Source organism: Astatotilapia calliptera, chromosome 4 (genome assembly GCF_964374335.1).
Source record: "Astatotilapia calliptera chromosome 4, fAstCal68.1, whole genome shotgun sequence".
In the NCBI taxonomy this organism is placed as follows: Eukaryota; Metazoa; Chordata; class Actinopteri; order Cichliformes; family Cichlidae; genus Astatotilapia; species Astatotilapia calliptera.
The window spans coordinates 26,939,661-26,957,502 of NC_137425.1; the positions used below are offsets into that span (position 1 = coordinate 26,939,661).

General features: G+C 40.6%; 2 protein-coding genes and 2 long non-coding RNA genes across 5 annotated transcripts in view; all 4 read right to left on the minus strand.

The window, feature by feature from the left end:
* smurf2 (SMAD specific E3 ubiquitin protein ligase 2) overlaps window positions 1-6,536 on the minus strand; it is a 51,535-nt gene extending 44,999 nt beyond the window's left edge. Inside the window, exons 1-2 of one of the 2 annotated variants that reach the window (XM_026165749.2) lie at window positions 6,224-6,362; window positions 5,946-6,040 (exon numbers count right to left, since the gene is read on the minus strand). In XM_026165749.2, coding sequence (XP_026021534.1) covers window positions 5,946-5,997 — 52 coding nt within the window. In that variant the 5' untranslated portion in view covers window positions 5,998-6,040; window positions 6,224-6,362. Of the gene's footprint in view, window positions 1-5,945 lie in introns of both variants that reach the window. The other variant, XM_026165748.2, reaches the window with a different exon arrangement.
* A 4,399-nt stretch (window positions 6,537-10,935) lies between these two features.
* On the minus strand, window positions 10,936-12,581 carry LOC113020071 (pleckstrin homology domain-containing family F member 2-like). Its single transcript, XM_026163745.2, has 2 exons — window positions 12,269-12,581; window positions 10,936-11,999 (listed from the first exon to the last, which is right to left on the minus strand). Exons 1-2 carry the CDS (start codon window positions 12,513-12,515, stop codon window positions 11,404-11,406), a joined length of 843 nt encoding a protein of 280 aa, XP_026019530.2. The 5' UTR covers window positions 12,516-12,581; the 3' UTR covers window positions 10,936-11,403.
* Window positions 12,582-13,653: 1,072 nt separating this feature from the next.
* LOC113020072 (uncharacterized) lies at window positions 13,654-14,273 on the minus strand. The gene is made up of 2 exons (XR_003272150.2): window positions 13,984-14,273; window positions 13,654-13,874 (listed from the first exon to the last, which is right to left on the minus strand). It is a non-coding gene; the product is annotated as an uncharacterized LOC113020072 (long non-coding RNA).
* Window positions 14,274-14,777: 504 nt separating this feature from the next.
* On the minus strand, window positions 14,778-16,113 carry LOC145428592 (uncharacterized). Its single transcript, XR_013908886.1, has 3 exons — window positions 15,973-16,113; window positions 15,684-15,770; window positions 14,778-14,984 (listed from the first exon to the last, which is right to left on the minus strand). It is a non-coding gene; the product is annotated as an uncharacterized LOC145428592 (long non-coding RNA).
* Between the last annotated feature and the right edge of the window lie 1,729 nt (window positions 16,114-17,842).

A 17,842-nucleotide genomic window follows, 5' to 3' on the forward strand; every position in this document is an offset into this window, starting at 1 on the left:
ATTTTTCCAAAGGCCAAAGAGATGGTCTCACTCTGTGCACTCTTTTTTTTTTTCCCCTGTCAGGCCCACAGAAGCCACACCACTAGTGCGATCCTGGAGTGTAGCGATCCTGATCTGACTCATCCCGGACCCTGAATATACCCTGCTAATCTAAATTCTTTAAAAACTGTAATTAACCGTGGCTTCGAGCACATATACTACATAAAACATAGGTATGGAGGTCGTCCCTGTCTCAAGATAACAGCAGACATGATCATCCTTCTCTACCTGGAGGGCCAATTGACACACAGTGCAAAAGATGTACATCTGTGTGTGTGTTTAGTGTTTAAATGGGTCAGAAGATGAGGCGGCACAACCTACATGTGAGGCAACCACACAAGCTTGAGAAAAGCAGTGCATTTTTCCCCCTCCGATTTGGCCTTTAGTCCCATTTATTCATCTAGATTTTTGTCTGGGTCAACACTGGTTTGATTCTGCCTTTGATAACTCCACTGTCCTGGCCACTAGTGCTGCTGTCAAATAAAAGGCATAAAGGCCTGCAACCTCCAATACAGGAAGTCTGAGGCACACAGAGGGCCTGCGTGTCAGACTTGAGCATCTCGGGGACCTGAATTGTCTCAGTTGTGGTCCCAACTCTGCCAACAAGAGCTCAAACGGCCGCACTGAAATTCCCAAATATCTGTCGCACAGCTTCAACATCTGGATCGAAATGTAAAAAAAAAAGTTACTCCCCAAATAACAGCTGTAGATAAGCTACCAGGATGGATCATGAGTGGTCTGCTTTGCTTCTCAAAGGACTGAGCTCTGTACCCTACTGGTATCTCTAGAACTAATCCCCTTCGGATACAGGCCACCCCGGCTGAGGATCTCTGCTGTCGAAAACTTGAGTACAAACAGGGAACACCGCGGCTGATTTTCCCTATTCTTTCAGACACCAAATAAAACAGAGTGTGTGGATACAGGAAAATACTGTTTGTTCGAATATTAATATCACAAAGCAACCAATATGAGGTGTTGAAGCTCTGCTCAGCAGGAAGAGTTAATCTCCCCAAACCACACACGCTGCCCACTAATCAAACCCATACACACTGTTATAATTCAGCGAGCACATACATCTGCGAGCCACCCAGTGACACAAGCAACACACTAGACGCCTGAAGTCCCGCTGAGTAATACGACTGCGGTTCTTCACTTTACTTATTATCATAAGGGGATCTAGACTGCTCTGCTCCCCACCTGTCGGGGGTGACGTTTGGACAAGTGTTCGAGTCTGGGGAGCACTTCCTCTCTACAAAGCTGCCCACTCTTCTCTCCCGCCTGCTACATCTGGTCTCCTCTGGGCCGTTGCTGGCAGCAGTTGAGGGCTAAAGCAACCGCAAGAAGGCTTTGTCCTCATCGAGGAGCAGCTGAACCAACAGGAAAGCCAACTTCAGCCAGTCAATTAATTGATGGGACAATTTAAAAATTATGGGAGGCTCACAGCGGAGGGGGGAGGGGGGGGGGGTGTTTACAAATGATGTGCCATAATTGCTCGTTGCATTCCTCCACCCTTGTTGTTTTATTTTCTCCACCTCTCCCACTCCTCCCTGGTCTTTTTCAGCTATTCTTTTGTTTTCTTTTACAACCTGTCAAAAGCTTAGAAAAAAACAAAACAAAAAGTAAAAATGTGGAAATGTTTGCTCAAGATGCATGACCGCGATGGGCCGAGCAGAGTCGACATTTCACCACATGCAGCTAATCACTGTGTATTTACAGTGTATCCTGTCTGAACACCCAGATGCACCCAAATCACTTCCATACAGCCACTCTGTAAAAATGGCTCTGACTGAGGCCACATGAATGCACCGAGCAGCCAGCTCAGACCACATTAAAACATTTTTGATGATCAGGTCCTGTGTGCCTCCACAGCCTCATCGGTGCCCAGCTGTGTGTGTGTGTGTGTGTGTGTGTGTGTGTGTGGGGGGGGGGGGGTTCTTCTGCAGTTAAGCAGCATCCAAAAGACCCTCATCTGGAGGCGATGAGCTGCACTGAAAAGCGAGGACTTGCAATTTAAAAAAGACCCAAGTCTTTCACTCCAACCCACACTGGGCCTTTGTTGCAGCTTTCAAATAAGTGTGTTTTTTTCTGCATGTTCATTCATTGGTATATTGCAAACCACTTCATGAAAAATAACAGCACTGTCAAACTCTCATGTGTGGTTATTTAAAACAGAAAAAAAAGAAAGAAATAAACTAAACACAAAGTGCATCAGACAGAAGGACGATCGGAGAGTGATGAGGAAGCTCGGTTAGAGAGGGTGGGAGTGAAATATGCTTTGGACCCTGGTCTGAGAGGGAAGAGGCTTACAGTCGGAAAGAACAGGAGTGACTCAGAGAGGAAGAGGTGGGAACGCGAATGGAGAATTGCAGGGAATCCCACTGAGATAGCTCTCTTCGGCGGTTCACGCCGCGCCAAAGAATTCAGATGAGCAAACCATATGCTTAACAAGTCACATGTAAACTCAGAGCTGAGACACAACAGCAATAACCCGTAAAGGACCTAACCAGAAGAGACAAAAAAAAAAATTAAATTAAACATCGGTCAGTTTTATTATTCTGGTGCACATCTTTCCAGATAGAAGCATTTTTCATGAGGACATCGCTCCAACTGTGCCTGATTATTAACCATCTATTTTATGTGTCTGATTTTACTTCTATGACAGGCGAGCTTGTGGTTCTATATTTGCTGAGGGTACAAATGACGTGCTCTCTTTTCTGCAAAGTTTAAAAAATTCAGGCACAGATGATGGAAAGCATCCCAAGTTATGCCAGAAGCCAGGCGTGCATGACAGAGCTTAAGATGCATCGGACGATAAGACGAGTCGTTTCTCAGCAATTTCACTTAGGTGCATGTGATGTAATGTTACGCCATTAGCCGTGTTTGTTTCATGACATAACTTAGCAGACATCAGCTGCAGGTTATAATGGAAACCTGCCCTCAGGAGCCTAAGTGTGGGCTTTAGCAGCTTGCTTGTGATATTTTTTTTCCCCTGCTTTAATAGCCGGCAAACATCTGCAACATCTGCTTTAAATGGACAGGAGGCTTGTCAGCGAGGAGAGAAGCCTACGACGCAAACAGTTCTGGGCCTGTTTAAATGTAGCAACTCATCGCTCACAACCTGTCGGGGGAAGAAATTAATCAGAGAGCTATGTCAAAAAAAAAAAAAAAAAAACTCCACTGGAGATGACAACACGCAGCTACGACATAGCAACACTCTCTGAAGTCATTGCTTCTTCTGTACCGACCTAGTACACAGAGCTGTGCAGGGCTAAACAAAGAAACATAATGACAACGTGGAGTGAAGCTTCAAATATGAAAGTGAGGACTCTGTCTGCCTTCCTACAGATATATCTTTCTACGTAGCACTCTTAATTCTTATTCTCATGTATATATCTCATGTATAGCTCATGCACATATCTTTCTACGTAGCACTTTTAATTCTTATCCCTACTTTTATTTTTTCATGTCTATTTAAGTGCTATTTATGACACTATGTTTGCACTGAAGCACCGCAGCAATTTCCTAATGTTGTAAACCTGCTCAACATTTGGCAATAAACCCCTTTCTGATTCTGATTCTGATTCTGATTCTGAGAACTTCCTCTGAGCTCCGCTTTGCACGAGCTGGAGAACAAGGGATCGCGACGGCCTGAGCGAAGGAACAGAGCGGACCATATGGATGAGATAGCACCAGATTACATAAGTCGGGGGGGGGGGGGGGGGGACGGGGGGACGGACGGACTTTCCATGGATAGCTGGTGTTACTGAAAAAACAAAACAAAGCATGCAAGGATCCTGAAAGCCAAACACATACATGTGTGCAAGTAGTAGTTTCTATTTCTCTTGCTGATTGATAAGTAGGGAGCTTAATATTGACTCTTGATGAGTGTTTCACAAGTTTAACTGAGCTTAAACAGGAGAGGTGCGCTGCAATGTCCTGCTCTCACCATTTTTTCCCTACAGTGGACTCAGATTCTTCGAATTCCACCAGGAGACGACTGCAGTGACAAACTAGTTCACAACCGAGACTTTTATTATGCTCATCTCCAAAGTCGCATTTTTCCTCAACCCTGCAAGTCTACTAGAGTAGCTTTGCATGACACGGGGTTCAAAATAATCCTTGTTTAACTTGTATAGCTTCTCAGTTCATATACTCTCTGCAACAAGCCCTTTTAACTTTAAAGGTCCACTTTAATTTGAAGTTGTGTACCTAAAAAAATGACATAACTTCATTTTGCAAAGTAGAGTTACAAAGTGCTTCACAGTTTAAGTAAAATCCACACATCAAAGTATAACGATCCAAAATACGGACACATAGACAGCCATATAATCAACTATTCACACTTCAATACATGCAAATAGTTGTAAACAAGGGTCGAAAATAAAGGGGACGAGACTAAGGGAAAGCTAATGTGTTTTCAGCTTTAAAACCAATAACACAATCAGCTGACCTGACAGGCTGAGGAAGGCTGTTCCACAGCTTGGATGCCAAAACCTAAAAAGCAAGATCACCTCTGGTTTTAAAATCAGAGCGAGGGACAGTTAGGAGATCCTCGGTAGAGAATGGGAGAGGCCAGCTGTAGTCATTGGGTCTCAGATGCTCTGCTATATAAGCAGGGCTCTGTACATGTCGAGCTTATATGTTAATAACAGTGTCTAGTTTCTGTTAGCAGCCTTACTTCAGAGGAACATCACTGTAGAGAAAGTAAGGACTGGGATCCTAACAGTTTTGAAGGCAACGCATTCTCAAATACACACTCATATACAACTGTATGGATGATCAGTATCTAATTTTTGCGTCATTGTGAAACTGTTGCTGAAAGCTTTCCTGTCTTCTGCCACTCTGCATGTATCCCACTCACCTCACTGAGATCCCCTGTTTATCTCCACTTGTTCCTATCAGAAACATCACCAACTTAAATGTTTCCCTCGGCAGTTCCTGGTGGAACAAACAGCCCTTTAATTGGATTCAGGTCGGACCTTGGACGCACATCAAAACAAAACAAAAAAAGACCCAGGAGGCAGCCGTCTGACCCCCTCTTCCAGTCAAAACAGTGAGCTGCTCTCGTGTAAACCTTTTTATTTCCCCCCCTCCTGAGTGTGCTGATGCCGAGGAGAGCGACAGGTCCGAGCAGACCAGCACAGCTACATGCTACTTCCAAACAAAGTGACATTCAAGTGTTTCCCAGTGAATCATAACGTAGCGGTACAAAGGGGGCCACGGGTTCACGGATACAACTTTAACCTGCTTTAACGACGACACCAAAACAAAGGGGGGCAGCCGTTTGTCGGTTCTGGCGCACTGCTCGCTCACTGCTCAGACTCCAGTGACCTGAGCTGCTTATCATCTCAGCCGAAGCTTGTCCTGTCATAAAGACTTGATTAGAGCTAACCGGGAATGCTACGTTCAGCTAGCCAACTTTTGTGCGAGCCCGTCTGTCAGCGGAACAGCACAACACTTGTAAAGCTCCCCTTTGCTTAAAAATAATGGAATTTTACGAGCTGGAATATAAATGTGAGACACTAATACACACTAAGGTTTGATAAGCGTCAACCAGCTACAACTGGAAGGCGGCTCATTACTGGAGCTGAGCGACCCGGGTACCACTGTTATGGCTGGTGGTGCTTTACTGGCGACAATCACGAGGCTGAGACTATTTCCAAGAGCAACAATATCCTCATTAAGCGTTTTCCTCGCTTTTCCTGCTTGCCTTAGCCCTGTGAAGTCAGCTAGTAATTTAAATACACTGTTGCTGCTAACAAATCTGTGCAAATGAGAGCAGAAAGCACCGGCGGCGAGCCAACTCCGTAGCCCATGTGAACTGTTCCCAGCCAGCAAATACACGGAGCCTTCCTAGCTGGTGTGTGTGTGGGAATACGTGGGGATTTAAAAGCGTTGCAGGCTACCTGTTAATCGCAGCTTCACGGGGCCATTCCGCCGAACTCCTTGGTTAGACATCTCCTCTCGACCCCAGCCGTCACTGCGCGTCCCAAAAAAATGTCTATTTAAATGTAAAAAATGACAAGGTTTATCAACCTCTCCGCCAGTTTTAGACAATAATGGAGTCAAAGCATTGTGGCCCGGATGTGGACTGAACTGCCATAGCGATCGCTCACAAATGAGAAAAATTAAGGAAAAGGAAAAAGAAAAGCCCGAGTGGAGGGCTGCTGCAAATTGCATTTACTGGAAATGAGGCCGCCGTTGCTGGAGCGTGTGAACGAGCTGGTGGTGGAGCCGAGGCGCTGCTTATCTTCACATCTTCATTGAGAACCTCTTCCTCGGACTGTGAGAGTCCTCCTCTGCTCGTCGAGAGTTGAACTGCGGAGCCCTCCGGGGTAGATCCCCCTTCAGGAGGCTGCTGCTGGGAGCTGACCAGTGACGACAACACGCTTTGTGGGAGTGAAGCATTTCTCCAACATGTGGCATATAACTATGAATCATATATACAGCCTCCTCCAACAAGGGTTGGTGATGAGTAGGACCGCCTTTGATGGCACAGGCAAGCCCAGCTCCCTGTGTTTATATCCCTTTATTAATTTAACATGGGCGTAGTTACAGTCTGAAGTTGCCCAAATTGTTTTAAAGACGGGCACATTTACATTCCAGGTGTCAAAATATATGAAAATTCTTTTGACAGTTTTTTTTGTTGTTGTTTGCTGTCAACTAATCATAGTGGAAAGTAAAACATCACAGTGATTTTGCGGTCATTAAAGTGTGTTCAGCATTTGCAAATTGATGATTCATTTCATAAATTATGAGGCACTATTTATCCCTACATAAGCTGCCTTTATAGGTTAAAATGATCAGTATCAGTTTTGGTATCGGTAATACTGGCTCTGTGTTTACTTGGTATTGAATCAATACCAAAATTTGCAATGTCACGCAGCACTAACACGGATACCTTAGCTCTTTTTCTATTTATTAGTGTTTTCTTAAGTTGCACTGCATTTGACCTCTCAGGGCCACCGTATATGGGTATCTAATTAATGATCTGTAATAATAAGCAGTAATATCAGAAATTAAAAAACAATCCTAAATAAGTAAGTAACAAAAACATCATTAACAAAAATGAAAGGAAATATGTCACTCAGGTGAACAGGTGAACACCTTAACAAAGGGGAAAGTCAAGACTATCCACTACGTTGACAAAAGTATTAGGCCAAACTCTTTGAATCTTTGAATTTAGATGTTTTCAGTCCTGTGGCCATAGGTGTGTAAAATGTAGTACCAAGCCATGCAGTCTGCCTTTATAACATATTGTTTGTGAATGAACGGGTTGTTCTTAAGAGTTCACTGAATTTGAGTGTGATAGTGTGATAGGATGCAACAGTTGCAACAAGTTAGTTTGTGAAATTTCTTTGGTCCTACATGTACAACAATCAGCTGTTAGTGCTATTGTTGCAAAGTGGAACCACAGCAACTTAGCCATGAACTTTTAGAACGTGTTCTCGCTGAGTGCTGAGTCTATAGTGTGTAAAAATCACCAACGCTCTGTCAACTCAAAGCTGCAGAGTTCCAAACCTCACAGAGAGCTGGGCATCTTGTATGCCCAGCACTCCTCCACTCTCAACATACCCTGGAATAGCAGCTCGAAGAAGGCTCACAACACCATAAATGACTCCTCCCATCCAGACTACAAACTGGATCTAAACCAGGGATGTCAAACTTATACTACACTGTGGGTCACATACAGCGTACCTGATCTCAAAGGGGTCAGACTCTTTCTGTCAGCTTAAAGAAAGTTACTACCTTTAACTTAACATTTAATCCCAGAGATATTTTAATACAAGGAAACTGCATTAAATTGGCGGGCCTAATTATACGATGAAACACAGGTGAGAGTAATGACGATGGGGCTTTCAGTCAAAAATGAGAGGAACAAAAGCAGGAAAAAGGCTTGAAAAAGACAGAAAAAAACCGAACCTACAGACTAAAACAGGAAATGATAAAAACATGAAAAACTAACACATGAAGACAAACGTTCAGGCCGGAGGCTGGAAAAACCATAAACACAGCCAATGTAACAAGGATCAAACAGAACAAATACACTGCAGAAACCTGAAACTATGACATGTTATGACATGACAGAGCGCTTTGAGTAGAAAAGCGCTATATAAGAATCAGTCCATTTACCATTTATCATTTAATCATTGTTGGCTCGCAGACAGACAGACAGGCCTTCAGGCTGGTAGCAGAAGGGTAGAAAAACACATCTTCTCTCACAGGATGGTCACATAAATCAGTCAACCTCAAAGAGCAATTAATATTACTCCCCAACATTATCATATCTGCTATACATAATAATAATAATAATAATAATAATAATAATAATAATAATAATAATAATAATAATTAAAAGAATGCCAAATATATCCAAGATACTGACAGGTGAGGGGATAAACTTTCAACAGTTAAAGCAGCACATCATCTGCCAAAGCCAGTGGCATATTTTTCATATTTCAAATAAGCAGTCTGAATCTGTACCAAGATCTTCATTTCCTCATGCTCCACCTCTTCACCCACTTTCAGGAAATTCGCTGACAGATATACAAACAGACAAATAGCTCTATGTGTCTGATCATATTGTAATTAAAGCATGGGAAGCCCCAAGCATCCCGACAATGTGGTAATTTTACTTTTGAACACTAGGTGTTCTAGTCTTTGTGGCTGTACTTCTATTAAACTTCTCAAAAGGGATTCATGTATTTTTTCTTAAACCAACAAGTATTTATTTGTACTTCATGCTCTGTGTTGACCAGTATATCAGTACTAGTGCTGATATTAAATGTGGAAACCATTCCACGTGACTGAGCGAGAAGCAGTTTGCCTCTCAGTCTAATAAACCCTTCACTGCACAAGGAGCCATTTTTGGTAACTTAAATGGACATCAACATTGACCTCGTTATGACTCACTGTGATTTCGTAGAACCAGGTGAATTTCTTCCAGTCAATCAGCAAAGATCAGGTTATGTGGCAGATAATGCAGTGAGATCACTGCATCAGCTCGATCAGCCTGAAGTATTTCAAACTTCAGCGTTCTTCAAGAATTCAGGAAACTGGGTGTTTTTGGCCTTAGCTACTCACACACTTGTCATCATCAGAGATGGGCAGTAACACATTACAAGTAATGTATCATTGTAATCCGATTACTTTTTTCAAGTAATGAGTAAAGTAAGGGAGTGTTTTACTTGCATCTATTTGAAATAGTGAGTGTAAACAGAAAAAAATATATCTTATTTTATATTCTGGAATATGCAGAAAATAGGTTTAATTGTCAAAGACTGTTGCATATAATTTAATTTTTGCTTGATGCAATGTGCACAAAGTTAAAAGATTAAAACTAATAAAACAAGTTTTGAAAAGAGACTTTTTTATTTGATTACATTTTGTATGATGTATTATGCAGAAAAAGTAGAATTGGGCTGAAAGGTCTATTGCTTTATTGCCTATTCAGGTTGTGTATCATGTTTTTAAAAAGTAACTAAGTAACTGAGTAACTAATTACTTTTGAAAATAAGCAGTCAGTAAAGTAACGGGATTACGTTTTTTTGGAGAAGTAATCAGTAATTAGTTACTAATTTTTTTTTTCAAGTAACTTGACCAACACTGGTCATCATAACATCAAACAGGGGTAACTTAATGAAACCCTTGCATTAGAAAAACTTAAAAGATTGTTTAACTTTTAGAAATTAGTGAAATGTGTAGTATAAAGATGGTGACCTGTTTACTTAAAATTAGCAGCAGGTATTAGACATTGACCAGACGGATCTAAGGAGCCATGATATCTCCAAAACAAAACAAAACAAAACAAAACAAAACAAAACAAAACAAAACAAAACAAAACAAAACAAAACAAAACAAAACAAAACAAAACAAAACAAAACAAAACAAAACAAAACAAAACAAAACAAAACAAAAAACAAACAAAAAAAACTCCAGAAAAACAAAAAACACTCCTAATAAATAAATAAATAAATAAATAAATAAATAAATAAATAAATAAATAAATAAATAAACATAGAACATAGGTAAACAGGATATTTGATGTTGCCAGAACTTTGCATATCACTGTACAGTGATCCAGTGACAGATTTGACCCATTTATACATCATTTTCTTTATTCATTTATTTTTTGTGACCTTATAATAGTTTTATTATACTTAAATCACATATATTGGTGTTTACTTTTACTGTAAGTCTTATTACTGCTAAAATTAACGGAATAATTCAATATTTATAATTTATTTAGTTTTAATTGAGTTGCATACAAAAAATGTGCAGAAACCACCACTAGTTAGAAGGCTATTTGTCTACTTCTTGTTACATAGTTACAATTTCTACATCAGTATTTTGCTTTCAGTCGATTTACTGTTCTTTCAAAACTGGCTGACTGACTCAAAAATGTACTCGCTTTTGTTTTGGAGCTGTCTACTGTATTAGGATGTGCTCGATTCAGAGAGTTAACTAGAATGAACTTAAATCTTTGAAAAGAAGTGTAAATGTTTAGCCACATTCTGTTATTACCGCATTATTATAGCAGCGTCATCAAGTACTGTAACACTAGGACGTGCTACAGTTTGATATGTATGTTTGTATGTTATATTTATGAAAAATGCCAGTGAGAAGAAAAATGATGATAAATCAATGGTGCTGTAAAGGTTCTATGTGTTTTCCCGAATGGTTTTTATATACATGCTTATTGGAAAAATGTATACTGTGGGTGAGGAACTATATACGGTTACTTCACTGACCTTGACTTGCACAATAAAAACCCCAAAAAGTCACAGAAGTACAAGAAAACACTGTAATATGCTCCAATAAGACTCTGAGGGCTAAACAGAGGACTTATTACTAAATGATGAGAGATTTCAGTGTTGTAATAACATCTCTCACAAATTGATTATCTGCACTTTATTGTTGAGGTTAAGGAGCAGCAAAAGAGCAGATACTGGATGCAAATACTTTACATGCATTCAAACAAAGAAACATGCATTCAGAGTCACATGCACAGGGAGAAGACAGTGCTTTTTGGAATAGAAATATCCTTTATTGTGAAATTCAGCTGTTCCAGCAGCAAAGTGACAGGCAGATGGAGCATTATTCATTTAACTAGCATGGTTAATGGCACTGAATATGTACAAAGATGATATATTCTTGTCTTTTTAAAATGATTTTTTCGACTCACTCCTGATTTGTTATTTACAGTGCAAATTGTTGCGTGTACAGCCTAAGATTAAAACACAAATAGACACAAACAAATAATACGTCCTCACATTTATCTTTACATTTACGTAACTTCATGTAAGAAAATCAACTTTCTGTAATCTGAATCCATTCAAAAGCGTCTTTGTTGCAGTTTATTGGCTACTGTGATGGTATTGACTTTGGGTAATCATAAATGCTCAGTCGTTCCCAAGTCCCGTTTTTGGTGTCCAGCCAGTTGCTGGGAGAATAGATTCCTATCTCTCCTTCCTCCACTTTCTCATTTTCCTCACCAGAAGGACAAAACTCTTCCTCCTCTGAGCTGCTTTTCCCGGCGCTGTCTCCCCTGTCGCGAAACTTCTCTTCATTAATATTCTTGTAGCAGAAACTGCAGATCCTCAGCTTTTTAGTGGGGTGGATGTGATCGATAACGGCACGTTGCTTGGAGCATGAATTGCAGACCAAGAAGCCGCAATTCCTGCAGTGGTGTCGACGATTGACCCCACTAAACTTTGTAGAGAGGCACCGCATGCATTTGCAAGCAGCCGGATCAGGAATCCAGGAAACAGCAAACTTCTTGGAAGGTTTGCGGCTGGTGCCCTGCATTAGGCTGGACCGGCATTCATTGATGTGCTCTATCCAGGCCTTCTTCTCCTCGTATGAAGGGGCGGACACAAAAAAAGACTTGCTCGGTGTTCGGATCAGCCACTGATGCTTGAATATGTCACTGTCCTCCAGGTCTTCCAGCTCAATGTCCTCTAAAATCATAGTGAATTTGATAACAACATAAAAATTACATGGATAAAATGGTATGAGCAGAAAGCTGAACATATGAAGTTAAATTAGCACAGCACACTTGCTATTTTCTACTTGCCAGTCATATTATGAACAGTATTCAATAGTGTTGGCTCTTCTTGAAGCTTTTGTCTATATTTCTTTCTCTTCAGTCATAAAATTGTTTTTTGGCAGTTTCACATTAATCTTCTCACAGTAGGTTAGCTGCAGGAAACGCAGATGAATGTCTCACCTAAAGGGATGATCTTCTGCTTTTTGTACCAGCGACCAGGCACAACAATGCTGCCGTACACCAGAATATCAGTGAAGAGGAAGAGGATTTTCTGCTGTATCTTCTTGCGACCCTGCTTAAACACAGTTCCCTCTCCGATTAGAATCCGGCCCGGCTTGGACAAGGGCTTCCCTGCTTGATGGAATGAACTCTCCACCGCCTGCACACGCTCTTGGTTCTCTCGTTCAAAGGTTGGGTGATCCATCATTTCTTTGGCGTGAACAAGTTGTGCAGCTTGATAGTGTCTGAACTCCAGAGTGCCTTTTTAAACTATTGGTGGTGATGTAACGGGGCGGGCCAAGTGACAAACATGTTATACTGGAAGGCAAGAAAAGGGAGTAGTGAGGCAGATGTAACTCTAATGATAATGAAGGGTGATTCTCGTTACAGGTTCCAAGACTGCACTCTAGCGATACTGCCCCCTGATGGTTACAAGCAGCAATTACAACCTCGCTGCACTGATGTGCCAAAAAGTGATCGTATGCCAATCACTTTTTGCGTGTTTTTTATGTCTAGATCTCTTTTTATGTTTTTATATAGTTGCTTATATTGTTAAATAGGCTGCAGTAAACAGAGTTTAAAAATGGGTTATATGTTATATCAAATTTTAAAGCAGCTCTATGAATCTGCTTTATTGTACCTACATTATAAAGATCCATCCAGTCCTTTTCGGCCACTTGAAGAACATCACAGTTTTTTAAAGGACTGTGATTTTTTTGTAACTTCTGCAGCCCTCCAGGCCAGACCTCGTTTGAAAACGACATTTTTAATGTCAGCGACACTTTTTACCTGAATAAATGAAAGCTGAATAAAAGTCACATCGGATGAAAGGAAGTTTCTTTTTGGATCAAAATGAATTGATCTCATTCATGAGAGAAACGTTTGACAGATTATATGACAGCAAGTCATTTACATCTGTTACCATCAATTATCTTTTGGCAAATACCAGAAATCACTTTGGCAAACGATCACTTTTTGGCACAACACTGGGCACCGGTCATTAGAGAACATGAATGATTATTGAATATTTAGTATGCAAACAGAATGACATAAATCTCTAGCATTCTGCACTTTATTCAAGGAAGTTAAGTAATGTGTTGTCTTTAAAAAGACAAAGGCGCGAGTGAATTAAAGTTGGATGTTATGTTTTGTTCACAGTGCCTGAATATATATCATGGTCAAGAAGGACTTCAAATGAGCCCTTTTGAGTCAGATAAATAATAATATAAGTAGTGATTTTTCAAAATAAAAGTCCTATGAAGGTTTTATGAATTTTCTCAGCAGTGACCTTAAACAGTTGTCCAAACACACAGTGGAATATATCTATAATACACAGAAACACAAACTTGTGCAGAAATTATATTTTAATCAAAGTCACATGTGAACTATTTACAGAAAATCATATTGTGGGATTTTGACTTTTTGCCCATACACAATGTCAATTTCTTCAAGTCCGTCCTCGTTGGTTGATGTCTCCACCACAGGACGATTCAGTCTCTCCCACAGCTTTTGTTTAATGCTTCTCCCCAGCTCTAAACTGTAGGGACGTTTGCGGCCATTCTTGGACCTGCAAGAAGAAATTCAATCAAAATGATGCATGTGGTCAAAAACCATACTGTAACCATTTTAGAGCTGGCGATTTAAAAAAGTGACAGGACATTTGGAGACAAACGTACGTCAGCATGCTATCTACCACCTCATGGTAGACTCGCTGATAATCTTCCACTGAGAGGTTGTGGATTTTTAAAGGGCTGGAGCTGGAGCTGGTTGGCTGGTGGTCGGTACTGCATGGCTCGGGTCTGGGGGGCAATTATTTTGACACTGGCAGGTCATCATGTGAGATTGCAGAGGGAGGCACTGAGGTCTTTGGAGGTCGGGAAGAACTGGATGCTGGGCTTCGCTTCCTTTTCCGGGGCTGACTGACTCTTCTGTCACGGTGCCGGGGCCTCTGGGTTGAATTAACAACCTGGGGAAAGGTCAGAAGCAGAGGCGGAGCCAGACATTTGAAACACCCGGGGCTTAGCCCAAAAGGATAGTATGCATGTGGGATTTTTTTTCCCTTGGGGGGGGGGGGGGTAGAAATGACTGAAAGATTAATTGGCTCTGTTTTGAGTTTTGTTCAAAAAAGAATGACTTCATATAGGGAAAAATATATATCACATGTGCAGAACACCTTAAACTAGTTTTTTAATTAAGCAGCAAGGCAGAACAAAATCAGGGCTGTATCAAGACACGAGGACTAAACCCCAATTCAACCAGACCAAGAACTGATCCAGAATTAAAACAGGACTACAACAGTTCAAAATCAGCACTACTTGGGACTTAACCAAGACAGAACCAGAATCAGAACTAGATGATAGTAGCACTAAAAATCATCATAGACCTGCACTACATTTATTTTTTAATTTTACCAAAGTACAATATTTAGATTGAGAAAGGTTTATATAATTATTTAGCCTTGTTGTGCAAACAAGCCTTCATAACTTAATAAATATAGAATTTGAAAAATAACAAACCTAAAAAGAAACACTAGGTATGAGATACATGAGTACCTATGATACGGTGATACTTTTGGTAAACAACCATTTGACTAACATGTGTGTCTCACCTGCTCTTGTTCATCTCTGTTCTGTCCTCATTCTCCATCTCCCTCTCTGTTCCTCTCTCCCTCTTTGTGCTGACAATCATCAAATATACAGATATTTACAAACTCTTCAGATAAAAACACAAACACTTTTTAATTGTAACATCAAATCAGACTAAATGTTTATTTTTTTAGATTGATAAATATAAAAAACATATTTGTTAACTTTAAGAGTAAAGAGAGAAATCGTCTGTATTTCTTAATTGCAAATGGCACCAAATTGTATTCAAAATTGAGCCACACTTATGGAGCTCCACAGTTCTTTTCCTGGTGTTTTGGTTGACATCTCTTGATTTTCCCATGTCAAAGAAACAGGCTCTGTGTTTTGACTTATATGCATCCACAGCTGTGCCACCTGTTTACTCACATGGACTCTACTAACCTATCAGAAGCTTCTTCAGCTCAGAATGGAATCGTCTGGAGTTTTCTTATTAATTAACAATAAACTTAGTGTACATGTACTCCTAAATTTGATGAAAGTGATAAAAAACAGAAAGCTCTGTCTCTCTTTATTGTGACATTTAACTAATTCAAAAGATATTTCAATATTTATCTAAAACAAAAGTTTACTCTAAATTGATGTTGTGCAGTAAAAATGTTTTATGTTTTCTCCCTAAAGTGTAAATATCTGGTTACAAATGTGAATATCCTGCTGTGTACTGAAATTCCTCTTGTTTTGCATACAAATATACTGAACAACATACAAAGCATAATATATAAAATAACATTTACCTGAGTTTTTCTTTGAAAGAACCCTCTAATGTCCATTCTTATATTTCAGTACATAACTGAAACCGATTTAGTCGGGGAGGGTAAGAACTGAAAATATGAAATAAACACACGTAAGCTAAGAATCTCTAAAAAAAAATAGCATTTGTTCGGCTTTTCATTTCGCCATTTGTTGATTCACTTGAAGAGCAAGTAACGTAATATTGGTCAAGTGATCAGTTTGATATCAATCTTTCGTGATGCACCGTCATATTTACATTATTTGTACGGTACGAATGATTTGCTTTGGTACCTGGTCAAACTTAAGCTCTCCTTAGTATGGCTGGCTCCGTCTCTCCAACAGCGCACTGACGGGCAGCAGCTGCCCCGCCCCCTCGCTCAGTCGCTTAGTGCCTGAGCTTGGATCATACCAATATCAGGGGGGGATTCACGCACAGTCGTAAATTCCCACAGTGTGCACTATGTGCTTCGAATATTGTGTGTACTTTTTGTTTTATACAGTTGTCAGCCAGGCATCTAACTATGAAAAAATTGCACTCCAAAATACCCCGGGCTTCTGACAAAACAACCCGGGCTTAAGCCCAGTAAGCCACCCCCACGCTCCGCCCCTGGTCAGAAGCACACAAGGGAATGTCAGTAGTTAATAGCGACCTCATTTTTTTCAAACAAGACAAAAATCTAAATTTGATGAACCACAATGAAGTCCAAACTCCAAAACCCTCAAATGATTCTGTTCCTGAAATTTTACACATCCAACCTGATCCTTGCTGCAGCACGGTTGTTTCCTGCTGGCTCTGGGTTTCTTTGCATCACGGGCCTGGCATGCAGTGTTTCTCTTACAATAATTATGGTCTTTGAGGTGATCGGGCACAGTAAGCTGCAGGTATACACAAAAATGACAGTAATGCAGACATCAGTTAGTAGTTCATGAAACATTAAAAAAATAACAAACCCTTTCATATGTCCATAAACTACTTAAACCACTCGCATGGTTGAATAACTTGTCCACGGTGATTGTAACGACAAAAAATATCCAACATGTTCACATAAAATCATAAGAACTAAAACCAGGACAATGCATCAAGGTCAGTGTAATAAAAGACGTGTCAACTTATGGGCTCGTCGTGTTAGAGCTTCACTGCTGCATACCCCCAAATGACATGTCAAATAATAATTTGCATAAGCTAAACAAACACCAAAGTCCATGTTGTATTAAACTCTAATTTCTGTTATAATCATTGCTGCTTATTGCCGTTTTTGAACAATGCAGATGCACAAAATACCTTTGTAACTGGCTAAGCTTGGTCACGTGTGGCATCTTATATGGTGTCTGTGGAACCAGCTCCTAATCTGGAGTTGGGAGAAAGACATTCTTACACTGTTGAAATGATGGGCCAACTCATCTCCCGTGCAACATATTTATTTTTACAGAAAACTGTAAAAACTGAAAAATAAGACCATCAGTTCTCTTTGGCGCGCAGGCCGTACGCTGCCTCTTCACCACTGGCACTACTTCTTCTAGTGTAGCGTCAGCTACCGAGGACCGAGCGCCCGTACAGGACCGAGCGCCCTCTGCTGGCGGAACTTATACAACAGTAAAACTTACATTGCAGTGGCCTTACTAAAAGAAAATGTCCTTGAGTATAAAATAAAATGGGGGGCTACTATTTTCATGTCTCTGTCTTTAACATAGTGCCACACTCTCCCCCACAAAATTAAATGTCACCTGACATTTCTGTGTGCATCATCTATTCAACCATAGCTTTAACACACTCCCACAGCCCATGGTCTCCAGAAGCCATTACAGTCAATAACCTGAGCCATAGTCACTGTACAGTTCCTCTGAACCAAAGTTGGCTGACCTAAAGTGTCATAGCTCAGTACCGTTGGTTGCTGTCTTTGTCTTTGAGGTCGCTGCCTCACAGAGTCAGTCTCACCACCAGTTGCAGCTAGAATGTCAGTCATAGCATCACCACTCAGTGGCCTGTCATTGTCAGGGTCAGGGCCTTGGATCTGCCCAGGCCCAGTCTCTTCAGTTTGTAGTGGCAAATCCTCTTCGCTCTGTAGTGGCAAATCCTCTTCGCTCTGTAGTGGCAAATCCTCTTCTTGACAGTGGAGACTCAGATGAGGCTGGAAGGACTCTGCCAAAGGGTTAAGCGGAG